General features: G+C 40.7%; 1 protein-coding gene across 4 annotated transcripts in view; it reads left to right on the top strand.

Moving 5' to 3' along the window:
• The window catches only part of SLC7A2 (solute carrier family 7 member 2), a 181867-nt gene that overhangs the window by 85848 nt on the left and 71194 nt on the right, over positions 1–24825 (top strand). For all 4 annotated transcript variants that reach the window (XM_073608069.1, XM_073608060.1, XM_073608051.1 and 1 more), the window contains 2 exons: positions 21492–21887; positions 23723–23878. In XM_073608069.1, coding sequence (XP_073464170.1) covers positions 21512–21887; positions 23723–23878 — 532 coding nt within the window. In that variant the 5' untranslated portion in view covers positions 21492–21511. The remainder of the gene's footprint in view (positions 1–21491; positions 21888–23722; positions 23879–24825) is intronic.

Raw genomic sequence — 24825 nt, 5'->3', positions numbered from 1 at the left:
GCTGGAAATTCATAGAAAATTTTTTATTTGATGCCTGGATGCACTTTGGTGATTTGGTCCCCCCCACTTTGGTCCCCAGATGAAGTCACGAGCGGTGACGTAACGCGTAGGGCGTGGCAGAGAGCAGACGTAACCGGAAGTCAGTAAGGAGGCGCCTCAGACGCCGCTCTTGTCAATCCTTTTGCTATTCATGCTGTTTTTAATTTATCTTAATGTAAGAGACCACCTTATTACTTAATAAACTCCATTATATTTAACCACTTACCAACCGGCCCATAGCCGAATGACGGCTGCAGGGCGGTTGGATAACTCTGGGAGGACGTACTATGACGTCCTCCCAGAATTCCCCTCTCGCGCGCCCCCTGGGGCGCGCACCCGAACACATCCGTGACCGCCGGGTCCTCCCGGTAAATGGCCGCTGATCGCGGCCGTTTACCATGTGATCGCGCCGTCAAATGACGGCGCGATCACATGTAAACAGACCGGCGTCATCTGATGACGCCGGTTCCTCTCCTCCCCTCCTGTGTACCGATCGGTACACTGTGGAGAAGAGGGAGATGGATGGATGGCTGCAGCGCTGTGGGCTGTATGTGTAGTGCCCACAGCGCTGCACAGAGACATCCAGCCATCCATCCATCCATGCTCAGCCATCCCTACTACTATGCAATGCTGTGCAATACTCTGCAATACCCCCAAAAATACTCTGCAATGCTGTGCAATACTCTGCAATGCCCCCACAATATTCTGCAATGCTGTGCAATACTCTGCAATGCCCCCACAATACTCTGCAATGCTGTGCAATACTCTGCAATGCCCCCACAATACTCTGCAATGCTGTGCAATACTCTGCAATACCCCCACAATACTCTGCAATGCTGTGCAATACTCTGCAATGCCCCCACAATACTCTGCAATGCTGTGCAATACTCTGCAATGCCCCCACAATACTCTGCAATGCCCCCGCCATACTCTGCAATGCCCCCGCCATACTCTGCAATGCCCCCGCCATACTCTGCCATGCCCCCGCCATACTCCGCAATACCCCGCCATACTCCGCCATACTCCACCATACCCCGCCATACTCCGCCATACTCCGCCATACTCTGCAATACCCCGCCATACTCCGCAATACCCCGCCATACCCTGCCATGCTGAGCCATGCTCGGCTGTACTCGGCCTCTGTATGTGGCCAGGCTGTGGAAGTCTCACACATGTGGTATCGCCGTACTCAGGAGGAGTAGGAGAATCTATTTTGGGGTGTCATTTTTGGTATGTACATGTTATGTGGTAGAAATATTGTATAAATGGACAACTTTGTGTAAAAGAAAAAAAAAGCGTTTTAACCACTTCCCGCCCGCCGGCTGTCATACAACGTCCTTGACTTTGTGCGGGGATATCTGAATGATGGTTGCAGCTACAGGCATCATTCAGATATCAGCTTTTTCAGCCGGCGATTCCCTACATCATGAGAATGATCATAGCAGCTGTTCCACTGCTTGATCGTTCTTACGGGAGGCGAGAGGGGATGTCCCCCCCTCCCGCGCTTCTACCGACTCACCGCTACGATCGAAGCCAGGATCATTTTTTTTTTTTTTTTTTTTATTTCAGGCTTCCCAGCCTAGAGGTGAGATGTGGGGTCTTATTGACCCCATATCTCACTGTAAAGAGGACCTGTCATGCCATATTCCTATTACAAGGATGTTTATATTCCTTGTAATAGGAATAAAAGTGGTCCAAAATTTTTTTTTTTGGAAAAAAGCATCAAACTAAAATAAATAAAGTAAAATGAACAATAAAAAAAAAAAAATATTTAAAGCGCCCCTGTCCCTGTGTGCTCGCATGCAGAAGCGAACGCATATGTAAGTCCCGCCCACATATGAAAACGGTGTTCAAACCACACATGTGAGGTATCTCTGCGATCGGTAGAGCGAGAGCAATAATTTTGGCCCTAGACCTCCTCTGTAACTCAAAACATGTAACCAATAAAAAATTTTAAAGCGTCGCCTATGGGGATTTTTGAGTAGCAAAGTTTGGCGCCATTCCACAAGCGCGTGCAATTTTGAAAGGTGACATGTTGGGTATCTATTTACTCGGCGTAACTTCATCTTTCACATTATGCAAAAACATTAGGCTAACTTTACTGTTTTGGTTTTTGTAAAGCGCAAAACATTTTTTTTTCCAAAAAAACGCGTTAAAAAAATTGCTGCGCAAATACCGTGCGAGATAAAAAGTTGCAACGACCGCCATTTTATTCTCTAGGGTCTTTGCTAAAAAAAATATATAATGTTTTGGGGTTCTATGTAATTTTCTAGCTAATAAATGATGATTTTTACATGTAGGAGAGAAATGTCAGAATTGGCCTGGGCACTCCAGAACGCCTGAAGGTGCTCCCCTGCATGTTGGGCCTCTGTATGTGGCCACGCTGTGTAAAAGTCTCACACATGTGGTATCGCCGTACTCGGGAGTAATAGTAGAATGTGTTTTGGGGTGTAATTTGTGGTATGCATATGCGGTGTGTGAGAAATAACCTGCTAATATGACAATTTTGTGGGAAAAAAAAAAAAGTAAAAAAAAAACCTTGATTTTGCAAAGAATTGTGGGAAAAAATGACAACTTCAAAAAACTCACCATGCATCTTTCTAAATACCTTGGAATGTCTTCTTTCCAAAAAGGGGTCATTTGGGGGGTATTTGTACTTTTCTGGAATGTTAGGGTCTCAAGAAATTAGATAGGCCGTCAGTAATTCAGGTGTGATCAATTTTCAGATATTCGCACCATAGCTTTTGGACTCTATAACTTTCACAAAGACCAAATAATATCCACCGATTTGGGTTATTTTTACCAAAGATATGTAGCGGTATAAATTTTGGCCAAAATATATGAAGAAAAATTACTAATTTGCAAAATATTATAACAGAAATGAAGAAAACTGTATTTTTTTACAGATTTTTCGGTCTTTTTTCTTTTACGGCGCAAAAAATAAAGAACCCAGCAGTGATTAAATACCACCAAAAGAAAGCTCCATTTGTGTGAAAAAAAGGACAAAAATTTCATATAGATACAGTGTTGCATGACTGAGTAATTGTCATTCAAAATGTGAGAGCACCAAAAGCTGAAAATTGGTCTGGTTAGGAAGGGGGTTTAAGTGCCCAGTTGTCAAGTGGTTAACAATACTACACCATTGGAGGCCTCTTTCTCTCCCTTCCCTATATATTCCACCAGATCGGTGGAGCCCAGGTGGGCAATCCCTCCTTTATTTTGATAGGTATCTGTATACCGGGAGGATGATCTAACCATCAGAGAAGTCCCACCTGAACAACAGATAAACCACACCATACAGCATCTACTAAAGAACCTGTTTGATGCCTATATTTGCTTTGCTTAAGGTGAGACTCTAGAGAGCCCGGTTTTCATCGTATCCCTCCATATTAAGAATATCACCATCATTCCCCCTCCCCCATATCTGATCCCAGTGGATGGGACACATCATTATGAACTTTTTTTGATTTATGAAGAGCTTATCCATCCACATCAGCACATTTGGATTATTTTTGGCTTTATTGTTTGCACATACTCACTGAGCACACCCATATTTCTATATCCACTATAGCTGCATGCATAAGAACACATCAATGTTAATTAATGTTTTTATATGTGATAGATTTGAAGCGCGAAATCCCTCTATTATCATTATTATGTTGAGTGTATGTGAGCACTTTTGATTTTGCTGCAGTCCACAGAGACATCATCACTACCCACACATTTTTTCATTATTTTTCAACACCGAGTTATTTTATTCTGGTATTAACGCATTCCTTGTACTCAACATAGCGCGAGGGACAACACCACATTCACTTTGGTGATTGTTAACAGACATTATTAGACATTTATTGTTAGTGGACACTTTAAAGTTGCAGATCACACCAACAGCAGTTGTTCAATGCCCTCTGCATAGTGTTTTCAGATATACAGACTTGTTGGTGACCTGGTGAGACTTGGGTATTTACTAAGGCCCTCCAACTATACCTTACAGCTCTAAAGCTCCGTACACACGGGCAGAATGCCGGTTCAAAAAAAAAATGGCTGACATTCTGCCCGTGTGTATGTCGGTCTGTCTGACAGAAGCCAGATTGCTGGAAAACCAGCAGCCAACCGACTCCCAATCAGCACTTTCAGCAGAGCAGAGATCGCTGATCGGAGTGTTCTGGCGGTTGGGAACACAACAGCTCAGCGGGAGAGATCGCTGAACTAACATTGCATGGTTAGTACAGTGTCTCAGACCAGAACTGTCAACCCACTGGGTTGCACGAATAAAACCTGTAATGCCCCGTACACACGGTCGGATTTTCCGATGGAAAATGTCCGATCGGAGCGTGTTGTCGGAAATTCCGACCGTGTGTGGGCTCCATCGGACATTTTCCATCGGATTTTACGTCACACAAAGTTGGAGAGCAGGAGATAAAATTTTCCGACAACAAAATCCGTTGTCGGAAATTCTGATCGTGTGTACACAAATCCGACAAACAAAGTGCCACGCATGCTCAGAATAAATAAAGAGATGAACGCTATTGGCCACTGCCCCGTTTATAGTCCCGACGTACGTGTTTTACGTCACCACGTTCAGAACGATCGGATTTTCCGACAACTTTGTGTAACCGTGTGTATGCAAGACAAGTTTGAGCCAACATCCGTCGGAAAAAATCCTAGGATTTTGTTGTCGGAATGTCCGAACAAAGTCCGACCGTGTGTACGGGGCATTAGTGTGTACCTGGCTTAAGGATGTCAATCTCAGTTCCAGAAGTTCCTCTATCCATGATCCTCATTCTCATACATTCCCTACAGACAGGTCAGCATTAGACATCAAAATACCCTGGGCACCTCAATAGTTATGCCCTTTCGTGCAATCTTTGTTTATGCCATGTGATGATTTTAGTAAAGACTACTGCTAGATTGTACTATTGAAGCCAGAATACAAAACTGAATTCTAAGGCTCCATGCACACTAGCATTTTTTTAAGCTCCTAGATGCTGCTATTAGCATTTTTCTGCTCCTAGAAGCTAAATAGTGTTATCCTATGTGTTCATGCACACTACCTTAGTCCATTAGCATTTTTTAAGCTTTAGCATCTTGGAGCAGAAAAAAAAATATTTTTGTAGAATTTTTTGGAGCGTTTTCCAGCAGAAAAAAAATGCTAAATGCTTCTAAATGCTAAGAAATGCTTTTCTTAAGCTTTTAAAATGCTAATGCTCCTGAGTGCTCCTTAAAGCTTCTAAATGCTTCTAAAAGCTACTAAAGTGCTACTGGAAGCTGGGACAAAAATGCTGTTATCAGCATTTTTCATCCAGCATTTTTCTCTAGCTTTTTGTGAGCTTGTAAAAAAATGCTAGTGTGCCTGGAGCCTAATAAATGTACAAACCAAGAAAGAAATATGTAAGTATATATGTAAACCTGTATATATGAGATCCCTTGAACATTCTCTCTTGCTAAATGTTGCCTAAAATATCTAGAGGCCAAAAGGTTAAAAATTAGGAAAAAAACATTTTTACGATTTGTTAAAATTGAGACTTAATGCTGCCCCTTTTACCCTGCTTTCCTGGGCATTGGCCCATGATGGCAATAATAGCCATGCCTACAGATGGACATATACTGTGACATGGATATGCAATGACCAGATAATAGATTGAAGTTGATTGTTGCCTTTTAATCAAAAGAAGAGATACTAGCAATGAGGACTTGGTGAGCTTAGAGTGAAGTTTTTAGATGTTGTGACATACCAGAAAAATTAACTGAACGTTTGGATACTTTAGGAAGATCTATAATTATTATTTTTTTTTTTACAGTCTTGTTCCCTGTGTAGTGCTTTGTCCCATGTTTCCAAATACTCTCTGGTTATGAATACCGATCTGTCCCTCCCTCCTGCTGCGGCTGATCCAACAACAGCTCTGAAGGAGATGGTTGATTTATAGCTGCAGCTTGTTCAAGCCGTGAACACATTCCCAAGACAAGCAATAGTAAGAGAAATGCAGAGGCTGATATGCCCCCCTACTGTTGCATTCCTCCTGCCGCTGCTTGCCTGTGGAAAGTGTTCACAGCCGAAGCAAACTGCAGCTATGAATTATCCATTGCCTTCAAAGCTGTTGGTGACTGGGCCATGGCGTGTGGTGGTGGTGGTGGTGGTGGGGGGGGGGGGTTGGTACTCATAACTAAAGCACTTAAAACCATGTGACAATGTACTAGTTGTACTTAGGCCCATAGGGGACAGAACTGTAAAATAAGAACTATAAGGATAGATCTCCTTTTTTTATACAAATGTTTTTCTATTGAGCTCAGATAAATGAGCAATATGACATCAGTAAATTAAGAGTATTATCAAAGGGCAATTTTACATATCACCATAAGCACACGTCTTATATAAAATAGAGGTAGGAAATTGTATATATCTCGATCTGAAAAAAATTGATAAATAATTGTATTGTAACAAACAGAAAAGCATATACAGTAAGTAAGTGAGTACACCTCTCACATTTTTGTAAATATTTTATTATATCTTTTCATGTGACAACACTGAAGAAATGACACTTTGCTACAATGTAAAGTAGTGAGTGTACAGCTTGTATAATGGTGTAAATTTGCTGTCCCCTCAAAATAACACACAGCCATTAATGTCTAAACTGCTGGCAACAAAAGTGAGTACAAAAGTGAGTGAAAATGTCCAAATTGGGCCCAGTTAAACACCCCCCTCCCGGTGTCATGTGACTCATTAGTGTTACAAGGTCTCAGGTGTGAATTGGGAGCAGGTGTGATAAATTTGGTGTTATCGCTCTCACTCTCTTATACTGGTCACGGGACGTTCAACATGGCACCTCATGGCAAAGAACTCTCTGAGGATCTGAAAAAATAATTGTTGCTCTACATAAAGATGGCCTAGGCTATAAGAAGATTGCCAAGACCCTGAAACTGAGCTGCAGCATGGTGACCAAGAACATACAGTGGTTTAACAGGACAGGTTCCACTCACAACAGGCACAAAAGTGAGTACACCCCTAAGTGAAAATGTCCAAAATGGGCCCAGAGTGTCAATATTTTGTGTGGCCACCATTATTTTCCAGCACTGCCTTAACACTCTTGGGCATGGAGTTCACTAGAGCTTCACACATTGCCACTGGAGTCCTCTTCCAGTCCTCCATGACAACATCTAGGAGCTGGTGGATGTTAGAGACCTTGCGCTCCTCCACCTTCCATTTGAGGATGCCCCACAGATGCTCAATAGAGTTTAGGTCTGGAAACATGCTTGGTCAGTCCATCACCTTTACCCTCAGCTTCTTTAGCAAGGCAGTGGTCATCTTAGAGGTGTGTTTGGGGTCTTTTGGGGAACCTGTCCTGTTAAACCACTGTCTGGTCTTGGCCACTGTGCTGCAGCTCAATTTCAGACTCTTGGCAATCTTCTTATAGCCTAGGCCATCTTTATGTAGAGCAACAATTCTTTTTTTCAGATCCTCAGAGTTTTTTGACATGAGGTGCCATGTTGAACTTCCAGTGACCAGTATGAGAGAGTGAGAGCGATAATGCCAAATTTAACACACCTGCTCCCCATTCACACCTGAGACTTTGTAACACTAACGAGTCACACGACACCGGGGAGTAATAATGGCTAATTGGGCCCAATTTGGACATTTTCAATTAGGAGTGTACTAGCCTTTGTTGCCAGCATTTTAGACATTAACCACTTCAGCCCCAGAAGATTTTACCCCCTTCCTGACCAGAGCACTTTTTGCAATTTGGCACTGCGTCGCTTTAACTGACAATTGCACGGTTGTGCGATGTTGCACCCAAACAAAATTGACGTCCTTTTTTTCCCACAAATAGAGCTTTCTTTTGGTGGTATTTGTTCGCCTCTGCGGTTTTTATTTTTTGCTCTATAAAGAAAAAATGAGCGACAATTTTGAAAAGAACACAATATTTTTTACTTTTTGCTATAATAAATATCCCCCAAAAATATATAAAATTTTTTTTTTTCCCCTCAGTTTAGGCCGATATGTATTCTTCTACATATTTTTGGTATAAAAAATCGCAATAAGCGTATATTGTTTGGTTTGCGCAAAAGTTATAGCGTCTACAAAATAGGGGATAGTTTTATGGCTTTTTTATTATTAATTTTTATTATACTAGTAATGGCGGCGATCTGCGATTTGTATCGGGGCTGTAACATTATGGCAGACACGTTGGACAATTTTGACACATTTTTGGGACCACTGGCATTTTTACAGCGATCAGTGCTATAAAATTGCATTGATTACTGTAAAAATGTCACTGGCAGTGAAAGGGTTAACCACTAGGGGCCAGTGAAAGGGTTAAGTGTGTCTTAGTGTGTGTTCTAGCTGAAGAGGGGGGTGGGGACTGTGCAGGGGAGATGACAGATTGCTGTTCACACTCTGTATGAACAAACAATCTGTCTGTTCTACCCTCAGAGAACCGGAAACTGTGTGTTTACCAACACAGATCCCGGTTGTCGGTGTGCCCCGAGTGATCGCGGGAGCCCAGCGGTGATTGCGACCGCCGGGCACTCACATCAGCTCCGTGGGCAAGCAGGGGGCGCGTGCACGCGCGCCCTAGTGGCCATCTATGTTACCGACGTAACATGACGGTGATTCGCGCAGCCGAGCCGTTTTGCCACAGTACAACTGCAGCGGCTGGTCGGCATGCGCTTAATGACTGTGTGTTGAGTTATTTTTAGGGGAAATTTACACTGTTATACAAGCTGTACACTCACTACTTTACATTGTAGCAAAGTGTCATTTCTTCAGTGTTGTCACATGAAAAGATAGAATAAAATATTTACAAAAATGTGAGGGCTGTACCCACTTTTGTGAGATACTGTAGGTATATAATTCTTGTAGAGCACTGCTATACACATATAGAAGTATCATCAAAAAGTGTAGCTGCTGACTTTTCATAAACAGCCACTCACATGTCCCACAATACAGCCATGCACTCAACCATGCTGTTTTCTCCCCGTGTCCTCCCTTGGTGGGGCCGGCATCTCTACTATGGGCACGCCGCTGTGACAACATGTGACTTCACATTTGTGTGCCCACTTTGCATGCGCAAGTGGAGCTGCGCTATTTGACTGGTACTGAAGTCTTCTAGGACCTGTCATGTGTCCCAGAAGACTTCGGGATGGAGAACTTCCACTACCGATTGCCTGAAGCGACCGGAATGGAAGTGGAAGCAGGTACCTGTCAAAATCGGGTACCTGCTCTCTCCTCCTCCCCAAAAGCTCAGTTTCACAAACAGGAGCCGGGCAGGGGGCATAAAGTGGAAGTTCCATTTTTGGGTGGAACTCCGCTTTAAATTAAATAAAATACTGCAAGTTTATCCATAAAAATAAAATCTAGAAGATTAGACTATCGCAATATAATACGTATACAACAGAACATCAATAGGAATCCTAAATTGCAGTAATCCCATTTACTATAAAAATTGGGCATGGAATGATAGACCTTCTTTAAAGAAATGATGTGAGATCCTCCGCTCAAAGAGGGGCTTAAACCAGAGTGCTTGTGTCTCATTACCTCCAGGAAGAGAAGAGCACCAGGTGCTGGCTAAATGCTGATGCAAGTAGAAGAGAACAAGAAGACCTGGACAGCCGCATACCGGAATGGATAAATCTGTCTTTTTATTCAAAATACAGGATCATGGGTACACAAAACACGACTGTGGGGTGGTACAAGAATAACTGACGCGTTTCACACTTACACCAAGTGCTTACTTATGAGTAAGCACTTGGTGTAAGTGCGAAACGTGTCAGTATTCTTGTACCACCCCACCCACAGTCGTGTTTTGTGTACCCCATGATCCTGTATTTTTAATAAAAAGACGGATTTATCCATTCCGGTGTGTGGCTGTCCAGGTCTTCTTGTTGTCTTCTACTTCTTTAAAGAAAACCCCCACTAAATATAATTTATTTTGCTAAATTATTTTGTATCATAGAAATATTATATTTTTTCGATAAAGTACAGTTTTTAGTTTTTTTTTTTATCATCCTTTGTTGCACCAGCAGTCACTTCCTCTCTACATGCATGCACTCCAACAACTTCAGCACATTATTTCTCAGGGTGCAATTTCAGATGGTGACAGCAATGGAACATGTCTATGTAATCTTTATCATCATACCCAGTTGTAGTTTCCTTTTGGAGAACATGTTAATAGGGTGACAAGGCAGGATACAGGATCAATAGTTATTAGTCTATTGGAAGCTGTAACAGAGCTAAATTTTGAGGAACAAGTGTCAGGACAGATAAGTATTAATGCTTTCCTTCTGCAAGTTTTTTTTAAACAGGATTGCTACTGCATCGTTGTTTGACTTATTGCATAAGAGCATGCTAAAAGTGTCAGGATTTTTTTTAGAACATATATAATGTTAAATAGCTGACCCTATCCCACATATTCAGATAATATACTGTATACAGACATAATTTATAGGTAGTGCTGTCACAGCTATTTAGTAAATATCCAATCACCTGTCCTTCTCTGTATCCTCCCCCTGAAATGGAAGAGCAAACAAACTATGTGAAAGAGCTTTTGTGAGGTGTAGAAGTTGATGTCATTTGCAGGCAGACACTCCACAGTGCAGCCTATTACTGTTTAAATGTAATGAGCAAATGGGATATATGATTTCATCAAGATCTATACATTTAAATGTTTCACATTGGCCTTCCATGTGAAAAGAATTATGATTGTCAGTACATAAATATAAAATGATTACTTTTTTGCTAAGGTAATATTAACAATTCATATATTATACTTTTATAGATTTTCTCTGCATTTTGGGGAGCTTATAAGGTATTTCTGGAGTAGCTGTATGTATCCGATGTTTCCCATATTATTACATTTTTCTAGAGTATGTATTAGGGAATCTTGATGCCGAATTCCTTAAAAGCTCTATGTGCAAGTTGTATTATTTTTGGGCTGCTTCATAGAGGTACAAAATTTTAGGGGGACAGCACTACTTGTTTTTTTATTCTTTTAATTACTTTATTTGCAGTGAGAGAATAGCATTTAAACAGTATGATTTCAGTACAGAAGCTGGACTTTATAGAGCACCATTGAAAGACAGATCTCTAATGCCGCGTACACATGAGCGTAATGTCCGTCAGAAAAAGTCAGACGGAAGCTTTTCATCGTCTATTCCGATCGTGTGTATGCCTCATCAGACTTTTTTTTTTTTTAATTCTGATGGACCTAGAAATGGAACATGTTCTAAATATTTCCGATGGAACCATTTGCTATCGGGAAACCCGCTCATCTATATGCTGTTCCAACGGACCAAAAACGATGCATGCTCTGAAGCAAGTACGAGACGGAAGCTATTGGATACTCACTATTGAACTTCCTTTTTCTAGTCCCATCGTATGTGTTGTACGTCACTGCATTCTGGACGGTCGGACTTTGGTGCAAGACCGCTTGAGCAGAATTCCGTCGGAGTTCTGTCGGAGAAACCTTCGGAGTTTATTCCAACGGCAAAACCGGTCATGTGTACAGGGCATAAGGCTCCATGCACACTGGGCTTAAAAAAAGTCTGTTCTCTTGGGAGTATAAAACTCTCATACAGAGCATTTCTTGTACAAAGTCTAGACGAGTTTAGGGGAGTTTAACATTTTTTCTGCCAATGAGCTCCAATCAGAAACGCGAACCAGGTTTTTTTTCCCTGCCTCTAAATGTTGAGCTCAAAATATGCCTCTAATTGTCTTAATGTGCATGGACACATAGGATAAGATTGAGCTGCTTCTACAGGCAGAACACAAAACTCCTGTAGAAGCAATGTTTTTTATGCCAGTGTGCATGGAGCCTTACTATTTGCATAGCCATCAAGGTGGAGCGCATGGTGTGTGTTCTTAAAGCAGACTTAACATTTGCTGAGGGCACACAGGCTAGATAATGTTTGAATGAACACTTACAAGCATTTATTACCACTCAAAGAGCTCACAGTACTTCTCCTGCCAATGCCTTTACCTCCCTTTATCCCCAGAATGATGACACCATTTTTCAGGCATAATCCAAGGTCAGCCTCTACTTCTTGGACTAAAAGCCTTTTCTTCTATGTCAAAAGCATGTACATTCTGGTAAGTATATAGTAGACCTTGTGTTCTGTTCTAGGTTTCTCACCCAAATCAGCCATTAACGCTGCCTTACACCTTGTGACTTAGAGTGTTGCAGTTTGCTCAACGGGGAGAGGAGCCCTAGGAAATATATCCTTCTGCCTGCAGCAAACTGATTACGTCATATGTCATCAGGTTAATTTACTAGAGTAGTTGCAATTCTGGTCCTAATTAGTTGAGGGAAGATTCACTTCAATTATACAGTCATGTGGAAATATTGATTTCATCTGCACATCATGGGGTATTCAGAGTGAACACAGCTACAATTTTAGTGAAGTGTCTGAACTGCTTTACTAAATCAGAGCGCAGGACTGCATCTCTTAGCCTAGACACAGTCACATACTTGGAGTTAATTGTTAATCAAACAACAAACAAGGGTAACAAAAATAGATATTGAAGCACCACAGCACCACTGCTAATGCCGCATACACACGACCGGTCTTTCCGTCAGAATAAACTCTGAAGGACTTTCCGACAGAAAACTCATTGGATACTTATGGATTGTCCCCCTGACTGTTATTGGAAAAAAGTTGTATCTGGATCTCTTAGCAGTGGTACACAGCTTCCATTTCCATTTTTGTTACATTACACTACAAGCCAAGGAGACCGTGGAGATCCTCTGGGGAAGCCGCCAGCCTGGAAACCAAATCGTTTACATCAACATCAATACTTCAAGATAGCAAAACCAATAAGATAACCTTAGGGGTCCAGCACTACTTTTCCACTTTCCTCAATTAATTATTAAAAGTACAGCTCCTTAAAAAATATATACTGTTGCTGTACGTTGTGACCTCTTGACTAAGTATTCATGGAGACTTGTAAAATCCACTTTAATGCCCACCAAATGCACTCTGATTACTGACCTTATACATATAAGGGCTCAGTAAAGTGATGCGCTGAGTGAGTGCGAGCTGCAGCATATGTTGATGTTAACACTCTGCTTTCATAAATTCTTAAAGTGGTAGTAAACTGCACCTTTTTTTTTTAAAACCCTGCAAGGTAAAGGCATAATGTGCTAGTATGCATCGCATACTGGCACATTATGAAATACTTACCTTAGAATGAAGCCCTCCAGCGGCACGCTGTCACCACTGAGAGGGCTTCGATCTTTACCCTTCCTTCCAGGTTCATGTGATCCAGCCGTCTGATTGGCTGTGCTGCGATGATGTAACTCCCCCGCATGTGCACGGGAATCATGGACCGCGGAACGGGGCTCTGAAGGGACGGCACGGGTATGCTGGCTCTACAGAGTGCATGTGCCACTGACATCACTGGCGGCATGCAGTGTGAATATCTCCTCCTATCTCCTCTCCAGTGCAGGTTTAGGAGATATTCACAGCACCTACAGGTAAGCCTTATTATAAGCTTACCTGTAGGTACAAGTGCAAAAAAAAAGAGTTTACTTCCACTTTAACCTGAGGCCCTGCACCCCCTTGAATTGAGCAATATAGATGCAGGCTTGTTGTATTTTACAATTCCACAGTGCAGATTCTATTAGTTTTTGTTGCTTTCTTTGGTAAGGATTTCTATTGTAAATTACAATTCACAGTGTTGGAGAGAATGCAGCAAAATGTACAAGAAAAAGCTGTATGGCACAATAAGGTCATGTACAGTAGGCTCCGTTCACACTTGAGTGTTTTGTAGCTTGTAGCTTGAAGCTCAAAAAGGCTCAAGAAGCAAAAACCTGTTGTTTTTAATAGCTCTTGTTGGAATCTGAGCGTCCTGTTGTTTGTATCAAAACGCCCGTTGGTCAGAAAAGTACATGAGCTACTTTTCAGGCAGAATTGAGCATTTTGGTACCATAGACTTCAATGAAAATGCCTGAAAAGCTCAAAAATTGCTTTTTTTAAAGCTTTTTTTCCATAGTTACATAGTAGGTAAGGTTGAATGAAGACAATAGTCCATGAAAGTCCATAAAAATGCTTGAAAACGTGATGCTTAGGTGTAAAGTTATGTTCAGTATGTCTTCACCAAGTACAATATTGTGGTTCTTAGATATTGCTGTTGAATTTTTCAAAACAGTTGACAGGACAGTCCAGTGTATTTTGTCCAAAATACATGTCACATCCACCCATTGAAGTCTACTAAAACATATGCCAGTAAACACTCAAACCATGTCCTAGTTATCAGCACTGATTTCTCAAACAAAGCGATAACAGAGATATGGACAGTTGTGTTCACAATCTTTGTGTTTGCTTTGACAATGACGTCCAATGGTCAGTTGTGTAAACTGTTTTTACTCTTACCAGAATTGTTTAGGCATAAAGGCAATGTATAGCTTTGTCAGTGCTTTTAGATATTCATGTAAAGGAGATCAGCTTTATGTGAACAGTCAGCGTGTTAATGTCTAGAAAACCTTTTTTTGTATGTTGGGATTAAATATGTACATGGGGGAGGCCAAATTTCTAAAAATAAGGTGTGCTTTACAATGCAAGTCTATAGGTCTGTTAACCCACTGCAAGCAACGTTCACTCGTTCTAGCAGATATCTCAATAACTGCTAAGCAAAGCAGTGAAATAATAAATAATATTATTAATAATTAAAATAAATACCGGTAGATAAAATTACTCTCGTTGGTGAAGAAAAAACAAACTCCTGTAAAGAAGAGACTTTAAACTTACCTGCCCTAGTGTCCATTCGTGTCTGATGCTTGTGTGACCCAATGCTCTCTGTAGTCTTTCCCACCAGCCCTATATTACTACTTTGTCCTGCAGTGACATAGGGACTGGCAGTAAGAAAAAAAGGACTGCAGGGATGCATATACCTGTCTTTTATTTTACAGAAAGTTTTTTTTTTTTCAGTACTTTTTATTGCATGAGTTTGCATTAATTGAGAATAATATATATCACATTTTAAAACATCAAGACTCATTTTTGTTCCTTATGAAACCATATCAATGCACTAAAAAAATACATAATAAATATAACCCAAAACCCAAAAAGAGGCAGAGTGGCCAGGTAGTCCCTAGACTATAGTTGAAAGGAAGATCAGAAAGGGTACCTATGCTTTGAAGAGGGTTTTCCTAATTTCTCATTTGTTCTTTGCCTCCTTTTTTGGTGAAGAAACATGATATATATGGATGTAAGGATATGCTCCCAGGAGATACACCTTGTATTTTATATTTATTATAGGTTTGTAATTATTTATATATTGTGGCGCATGTGGAACCTTCTTGGTTTCCTATGGTTGTTTTTTTCTTTTTTGTTGATCTCAGGAATATCATCTGGGTCTTTGATTGCCTTGTATTGTTATATCCTTTTTCTATTGAATAAAAGGAATTGAAGCACCAACAAAAACAAAACAAAAAGAAATTAGGTTGCTGTCACCCTCCATTTTCTATTAAGTCTAACAACAAGCAAGGTCACACATCAATTCACATCTATTTCAAATGATCATTCAATTATGCCCCTATACTAATCTCCTTCACTGCTACTAAGAATTAAGAATGAGTTCAGCCATCCAGCCCAGATTTTATAACAATAGAAGCTCCTCTACGTTTATACATTAATTTCTCATATGGAAGCATTTGATTGACAGCTATAAGCCATTGACTACTCAAGGGAGCTAAACGTTGCATCCACCTAAGAAATATTTGTTTACGTGCCATAAATGACGCCTCCTGTAAGAAAATCTTGGCATATCGCTACCAACCCCAGTAGACATACCTCTGGGGTACACAGTATTGGGCCTTTCAATATAGCTGATAATATTTCTAAAATCGGCCTCAAGTATCTATTGATACCTGGACAAGACCACATCATATGTAAAAAATCTGCCCCAGGTTGATAACACCTCACACATTCCTCAGTTGTCATACGCCCAATGGCATATAAATTACATGGTATAAGATATGCTTGATGTATTATATACAACTATATCAATTTATTGTTACTTGCTGGTGACATTACTAAGTGTGATTTACAAGCCTCCCTTCTGTCATAGATGTACAGGCCAGCTGCCATTTCCTTTTAACCTGCTACGGAGCCTCACATATCTTAGCCTGCAATATATATCAGTACAGGCGGTCTCCGGGTTACAAACAAGATAGGGTCTGTAGGTTTGTTCTTAAGTTGAGTCTGTTTGTAAGTCTGAACATTTTTTTCAACCAAAAAAACTATTTTTAAACTTTTTGGATAGCACAGGGAAGGGTTAACACCCCTGTAATGTTTGTTTTGCTGTCTGTGCCCCTGTTCAGAAGATTTCACCTCACTTTCTGTCCATATGACATTTGGATTTTGAAAAGTTTGGGTTGTTGTGGAAACAAGCCTTGGTGATAAAGCATCAGTGGAGGTACCTTTTTCCCTTTAGGAGTTGTTTGTAAGTCGGATGTTTGTAACTAGGGGACCGCCTGTATAAAGCTCGGATATAAACCCCTTCAGGCCTTGATATCTCCAATAAGAGGGAACTTTGATATCCTAGCATTCTGACTACCAAATTGGGCCTGTAATGCATGCCTGAAACTGTAAAAATTTATAAAAAGTTCTATGGGATAAATTATACTGCATACTTAAAGTGGAGGTCTGCCCACTCCTGCAAAAATGAAAAACCAGCAGCTACAAATACCGAAGCTGCTGACTTTTAATAACAGGACACTTACCTGTCCTGGAGTCCAGTGATGTCGGCACTGCAGCTAATGTTACCATTAGCTGTTGGGTGCAGCCGCCACTATTGCTGGTAAGGGAACCTGGTAGTGAAGCATTATGGCTTCACGCCGGGTCCCTACTGCCATGCACGAGGCACTGCTGGGCTCTCCTACTGACCCGGCGGCAGGGGAAGGAGGAGGGAGGAGGAGGGAGCCGAGCTGCTGACGTAATGTGCCGTGGCCTGGTCTCCCAGAAGTGGGGATAGGGTACCTGTCAAAGACAGGTATACGCTCCCCCTCCCCCACGAAAGGTGCCAAATGTGGCACCAGAGGGGGGGGGACAATTCAGCGGAAGTTCCACTTTTGGGTGGAACTCCGCTTTAAAGATTCAAATGAATACAAAGTCGCACCCTCATATACTTGTCCCAATGTAACTACTCCACTCTGTTTCCGAAAATTATTGTCAGGAAATTGACATAGCTGATCAAATACAGGATTATTCAAAATAAGCAGTTCTGATGGGATGTCTCTAAATCCTGTTATCTTTTTAAGATAGGAATCTTCACCCTCGGTAATTGCGAGGACTGTGCCTCAAGCCTCAAGCCTCAAAAAGTCCTCCATTTGGAGAATCCTTGAGAGGTACACCTTTACCCCTGATCTTTGTTCCAGTATCACCCAAAACTCAAGAATATAATTTCTGTAGTAAAAGAAGCATTGTTCTCACCTCTCCTATCTGCCTTCCCCCCATTCATTGCTGTAGTCTGTGTAGTACTCTGATATTCGACAGTTCCAGGAGTGTGCTGCTGCGTCCCATGGTTTCTTCTTCTGGCCCCTACATCAATGTTGAGTCCTGTAGTAGCATAATGCCTCATACACACTGTGAGTCTTTTTCGTTCTACCCAGTGGGCTGAACGGGAAAAAAACTGAGGAGCTCGAGAAGAGCTCCCTCTACTAACTATGTGGTGTTAGTACAGCGATCTCCCTGCTGAACTTTTGTTTTCTGACAGGGGGACCACACCACCCCACCAGAACACACCAGTCAGCACTCATAACCATTGGCTGTCAGCGCTGATCGGATGTAGGTTTTCCAGCATGCCCATTCGACAGAAGCCGGCCATTTGGCCAGCTTCTGTCGGGCAGGCTGATGTGCACACAGGCCGAATGTCACCTGTTTTTTTGTTGCACAAGCTGCATGTCAGCCAGTTTTTGTGAACCGGCGGATACCGGCCAGTATTAGCCATGGGCATTCAGCACTCCTAGAAGTGTTGAATGCTGAAGAATGTAAACATGGGCTACCAGAGAACTAGTTATACAACCTCTTCTCTTGCAGGGACCTTTAACCACTTGGCACCCCGGCACAGTACATTTACTGTGGTGGGGTGGCACGGGCGGGTTCAGTCACATATACTGTATACACATGATTGTGCTTTGCCAGGATTAGGGGCGTGCAGCTGTTAGTGGTATCCGGTAACCGGATTTAATGTGATCTCTATGATTGGTCATAGCGATCATTTGATAAAAATGTAAGCAACCTGTCATAAATGGCTTTCTATTCATGAACAGCTTGCTTACTGTTGTAATCTGTGATTGGCTCAAAGCAATCACATGGTACCTGGCTACCTGTACCATGTGATTAGCTTAGCCCAATCTTAGATCACAACCAGAAGCAAGCCATTCATAAATGACAGCTAAAACTTTGGCTTATACAGTGATCATCACTGTATAAGCAATAATGCTGCGCACACACGATCGGACATTCCGACAACAAAGTCCTGGATTTATTTCCGACGGATGTTGGCTCAAATTTGTCTTGCATACACACGGTCGCACAAATGTTGTCGGAAATTCCGAACATCAACAACGCGTGACGTACAACATGTGCGACGAGCCGAGAAAAATTAAGTTTAATAGCCAGTGCGGCTCTTCTGCTTGATTCCGAGCATGTGTGGAATTTTGTGCGTCGGAATTGTGTACACACGATCGTAATTTCCGACAACAGATTTTGTTGTCGGAACATTTGAGAACCAGCTCTCAAATTTTTGTTGTCGGAGATTCCGACAACAAATGTCCGATGGAGCCTACACATGGTCGGAATTTCCGACAACAAGCTCACATTGAACATTTGTTGTTGGAAATTCCAACCGTGTGTACGCGGCATTACAGTGTAAAAAAAAAAAAAATCCCTGATCACTCTCCCGGAGTAGTATACTGTAGTGACACTGAGCTAATAGGATGTAAAAAAAAAAATAGTAAAAGAAACTAATACAGCCATCACATCCAATAATTGGTAAGCTGCATATAATAAATGTTTGCTTTTGGGTTTATTAAAGCTTGAAGTATGCTTGTATACAAGACAGAGGCACATTTCTGTTAAAAATGTGATTATCTAAGTGAACAAGAAAACATTTTTATTGAACATTTACCAGTCAGAACAGGGAAAGAACAAGGGAAAAAAAGAACAAAAGATATTAAACAAAATGCGCAGAGATTTCCCATAGCTGAAATGATAAAGAAACATAATACAGTAAAAAGTTTGGAGAGACTTTGCTAAAGTGCAGTAGAGCACCAATAATATTCATTTCAGCAGAGCAATTTAGATGTTACATCAATTACAACAGGGTTGCCATCATCTTTCAAATGTAGCATGTGAGGCAATTTTTTGTGACAGTGACCTGTCATAAAGATAATTCATTTTAACTAGTTTGACAGCTTCCGACGGGTTAGGTGCCAATTGTGATCTCCAGTGTCTCACTATAGTGTTTCTGGATGCAAGTAATATATGAGTGACCATGTTACGGTAAGGGCTAGTTTACACTTGCTTCAAAACATGGCTTCGGACAGGCTTTGTTAAAGCTCTCTGAATGTGAGTCAAAGCTCTTTTTACTAAATAAAATGGTTAGCTTACAGTCCTGTTTACTTTTGCTTGGTGCTTCAAACAGGCTTCAAACAGGCTTCGGTGGGGCTTCAGTGGGGCTTCAAGCAAGCTTTGCCATAGACTTCTATGGAGGCTTTGAAGACGCTTTGAAGCACAACTAAAACGACATCAGGTATAATTTTTGAAGCGAAGCCGAAGCAAAGCAAAGAAAAAGCAAGGTGTAAACAGGATTGTAAGCTAACCATTTTATTTAGTTAAGGGGCTTTGACTAGCGTTCAGAGGGGTTTAACAAAGCTTGGCCGAAGCCTTGTTTTGAAGCAAGTGTAAACTAGCTGTAAATGTGTGTTGAAGCCGAAGCAAGTGTAAATGAGCCCTAAGTGTGTGGGAAACTCTCAATTCCCAGAATCTATAAACCCAGAGCAGGATGAGGATAAAGTGATTGTAAACAATCACTTTGTAAAACAACCCATTCAGTTTAAAATAGAAATGAAAACAAAACATTTGTGTATAGATATATATTAAAAAAAAAATTATAAATAGCTTTTTTTCTCTTTTTTATAAGTAATCACATTCCCTCTGTTCTCAGCTGCATAAAAGCTGGAGGAGAAACAGCAGTACACTGAGCTTCCCAGTGAATGACTGTGCAGCGGGGGCATGTCAGGACCAGTCTGATCATTGGAAGAGAGCCTACTGAGTTCCCAGCATAGCTAGAGAACTGACTACAGTATGTTCTCCTGCTTAGTGTGGTCAGTTTTTAATAGAAAAGCAAGGGAGCTAGCAGAACACCAGGGATTTCACACACAGGAAGCAATACAAAGAGAACAGGATACTTTCTCATACAAGTAGATAGTACAGCAGGCACATATCAGAAATATATAAGTGTTTGGATAACAAGCACTTTAAGTTAGCACTCCCGTGAGTTTGCAGATAAGTTGGATAGATATTCTGTAAGAAACTTGCAAAGCTGGTTTTAATGAATGTAGTTGCAAAGGAATGGTAAACTTTAGCTCCGGTTCTAGAGTGTTCTTGGTTGAGTGTTCTGATTGAGCCTGGTGAGCACCAGTGCTAGCTACTCTCCTGGGAATAAAGTTGTGCCACTGAACTCTCACACTTCTAACTGGTCACTCTTAGCATGCATGCTGCCATTTTACTAGTGTAATTTTACATAGGTCATGTTAAATGGAAACTTGAGAGAATATGCTCCAGGGAAAAAAGTGTGTTCTGAATTTTTTGTTCGAAAACATTTTGTTCTTCCTGTCAGTGTCAAAATATGCATGGCACCTCACAGAAAGAGCATGCTGACAAGGTAAAAGCATTAAAGGACATGAGAGAGTGAGAAGTGAAGAATGTCTTTCAGTATGCAGTTGTATGCTGACATCCAACTGCCCTTTCTATGAATATGGTCAGCATGTTGTGATGCTGTTTGTAGATTTGTTTGGATGCATACTTTTTTTCTCTACTGGTCACAGGCATTAATCAACTCCCTGTTGGGATGGTCTTCCCCAGTGCTGATACGTAATGGTGCAAGCAGTAGGTACACGTTTTGTTATTTGGAAACGTAGTACACAATGGAGGGAAAAGAAGTAAAGTACGACAAAGTAGTACAGAGAATTAACCCAAAGCAGCTAATAAAAATTCTGTATGTTGTAGTCAAAAAGAAGAAGTTAAATCCTGCTGCGGTTTGCTGCACTGTCTTCATAGTCATTTCACTTTCCACAGCCCTAGTAAAAAAAACTTTTATGGTTTTAAGTGGTTATTAGGGTTGGCAAATAGTCAGTGATCCTTTCTATGCTGAATACTATTTAAACGTTTGCTCTTCCATAAGTGATATTTTTCAGTGTAAATAGCTTTTCTGTTTTTTTTTTTTCCCCTCCCAGTTTAGAGTGAAGATATCATCATGGTTCCATGTGGACCAGTGTTGTCATTAGCACGAAGTGTACTTCGCAGGAAGATTGTAACATTGGACAGTCTTGAGGATTCCAAACTATGTCGCTGCCTTTCTACTGTGGACCTGATTGCTCTTGGAGTTGGAAGCACTCTCGGGGCTGGAGTCTATGTTCTCGCTGGAGAAGTTGCCAAGTCGAACTCTGGTCCTAGCATTGTGATTTCCTTCCTAATTGCTGCACTAGCTTCTGTAATGGCAGGTCTCTGCTATGCTGAATTTGGAGCCCGCGTGCCAAAGACTGGCTCTGCATACCTTTATACATATGTCACAGTGGGGGAACTCTGGGCTTTTATTACAGGCTGGAATCTCATTTTATCTTATGTCATTGGTAAGTATCTTCAAAAACCTTTGCCAACATAAAACATGTTGATAAAAATGTTTGACCCTAAATGGCAGTTGGATGAATACCTGAATATACACTTTACTATATATTTTTAGAAATGTAAGACCTTTTCAATTTTAAAGGAAGGCATCCAACACTTTTTGGAAACTATCAGCTGCGGGTACTAAAACCAGTTCATACCGAGAACTGTTTACATTTTCACCACTCTTGCAATGACAAACTATTTCCAGAGGTTAAGAATAAAAAAATGTTTCCGCTAAAAAAGAGGCTTTATAGTATTATGAATTCATTATTCCTTGCTATTTATTATAATCTTGAGATTATATCCTTTTCATTGTTGCGTGTGTAAAGACCAATGACCGGGGGCAGTTGGCCTTGGTCACATTTGATTTGATCCCTCTATACACCTTTATGTCCTCACTTTGAGACACTTTTGTCCTTCATACTACTAACATATGTGGCATCACTGTTATTTTCCTTAACAGACATGTGTCTTTTACACTTTACCATTTCTTTTCTATGTTTTATTTTGCCACCAGACACTAAATGGCAGTTAGCTGTACATGAGTAATCCAGCCACTGAACCATAGTTATTACAAACAATTCTTGTACAAACATGTAAGAGCTTAGGAGAGGGAAAGGGGCACTACAGACAACAACCTATACAGGGGAAAAAAGTACCAATTGGTTAGGGAACTCCATCCCAATTGATTGATCTTTTCCTAAAGCAAGGTTGGCCACCAGGCATCAGGGATGGTTTCCTAACTACAAAGATTCCTAAAAGGCAAAAGGAATTGGCCACACATGGCGGCCAGCTGTACATGTGCTATCCAGCCACTGAACGATGGTTATTGTGAACAATTCTTGTACGAGTATATAAGTGTGCATTGGATGAACTTGTTTGTTTGTGTTATGGAATGGGGATTGGGGGAACTTCAGATAAAAGTCTCTCCAGGGGAAAACCATGCCAACTGATTAGGGATCTCCATCCTATCTAATTTATTATTTTGATGAAGCAGGCTTGGACATCAGGCACCAGGAGAAATCTACAGACATACAAAATTCCCTAAAAGACAAAAGGAACTGGCCACACTCTGTAATATCCCAAGGACAGATAGATTTATTGTTCATGTGAACAACATGCACCGTGCCATGATCTAGCCCATGACATTACAGAGGTTGGAGTCTTGGCACAGTACATGTTGTGCACCTGAACAATAAATTTATCTGTTTGGGATATTTCAGAGTGTTGTTAAGTCCCTTTACCTTTTTATATATATGTTGTGAGCATAATTAAGCTCCTATGCAGTTGTGGACCATGAAAGTAGGGGAAGCCAGAGGGACTTTAGCAGCAATGTCTGTTTTCTCTTCCTTTCATACAAAGTTCCCTGATAGCTGGGTCAAATGCCCTCTAAAGGAACCTTTACAATGTGTCTTTATCAATGCAACACTAGAAACCCAATCACTGACAGCGTGCGGAGAGTTGTTTAAACATGGGCACTAATAAGTAAAACACAAATCTCTGTTCATTATGTTAACCTTGTCCAGCCAATAGGTTTGTCTATACAAACTTTGTCATTTATTAATCGGCCCACCTTCACTGAGTACAGCAATTGCTTCACGTCATACTGTATGTATACACAAAAAAGTTAAGAGTTTATCTTATAGAGTAGGTGTGTGTGCTTGTTTATTGTGTGGAGGTTGTCCAATTGCATTATGTTATCCTTTGAAGTTTATGCACCATCTAATATAGAAAGTAAATTGTGCCCCTAGTACATGGTTTACGCTCTCTGAACATTCTTCTCTGCTTTTTTTTGCAGGCACTTCCAGTGTAGCAAGAGCATGGAGTGGTACATTTGATGAACTTCTGGGGAAGCAGATTGGCCTTTTTTTTAGAACCTATTTTAGGATGAATTCCCCTGGCCTGGCTGAATACCCTGACTTTTTTGCAGTTTGTCTTATTTTGCTTTTGTCAGGTAAGAATGTAATAACATCCAGGTCTTCTTTGCCTCCTCTGCACTGTTATAGTGACTCAGTTGGAAGTGCTATTCTTAGCACTTCCACAACACGTTTAGACTTTTGAAGGTTATCCAATCCCCTCTTGAACCCTTGATAATGAAAACATAAACTTTCAACTGATGCAGAAGCTTATCACTTCTAATAATTTAGCATCTCTCAATATTTTTAGGTTATTGATTGGGTATGTCTTTGCTGCCTTCTTAATTATTTTACACACACAGAACAACAAATCATAATTGCTGGTCTTAGTGTCACATTTGCATCTTAAAAAACTGTTCATACTGAGAAAACAGTAAGGATAGCTTATCCCTCTCCATTCACCTGTCAGCACATGTGCATGTAGCAGTGCCTGATTGGCTCCCAGTGCTGACAATCCATCTTAAATCAAATATACAGGGGTTTACAGGAGGCTGATATCAAGGCAGTATAAAGCATTTACAGTAGATTTAAAAATATATATATATATATATATATATATATATATATATATATATATATATATGTTTTAAAACAAATAGTAGTAAATTATGTTTTACAATGTATATCTGTATTGAGTTCAGCTTTAAAGATAGACTAAGCTTACAATTCTACTGCTGATAAATAATTTGAGACCACATTTGCTACTGCAGCAACAGAGAAATTAAGTAATGAACACATTTTTGTTTTGTTTCAATTGATTGTTATTAATATTTTTATACTAGAATTATAAAATTAAGTAACTTTACAATCAGTGAAATTATTGACATCTTAGAGTCAGAATAGATAGATTGCAGGGCTCACATGCTTGTGCCTATATAATATGATTTCAGTATAGTAATAATACATATACAGTATAGGTCGTGGTTTTATGAAATGTTTAGTTACCTGAAAGAGTACACAATCTTATTCTGGCCATAGACTGCTA

Source organism: Aquarana catesbeiana, linkage group LG01 (assembly GCF_042186555.1).
Source record: "Aquarana catesbeiana isolate 2022-GZ linkage group LG01, ASM4218655v1, whole genome shotgun sequence".
NCBI classification, from domain to species: domain Eukaryota; kingdom Metazoa; phylum Chordata; class Amphibia; order Anura; family Ranidae; genus Aquarana; species Aquarana catesbeiana.
The sequence above is the reverse complement of the archived record's forward strand: the minus strand, read 5'-3'. Positions and strand labels throughout refer to the sequence as shown.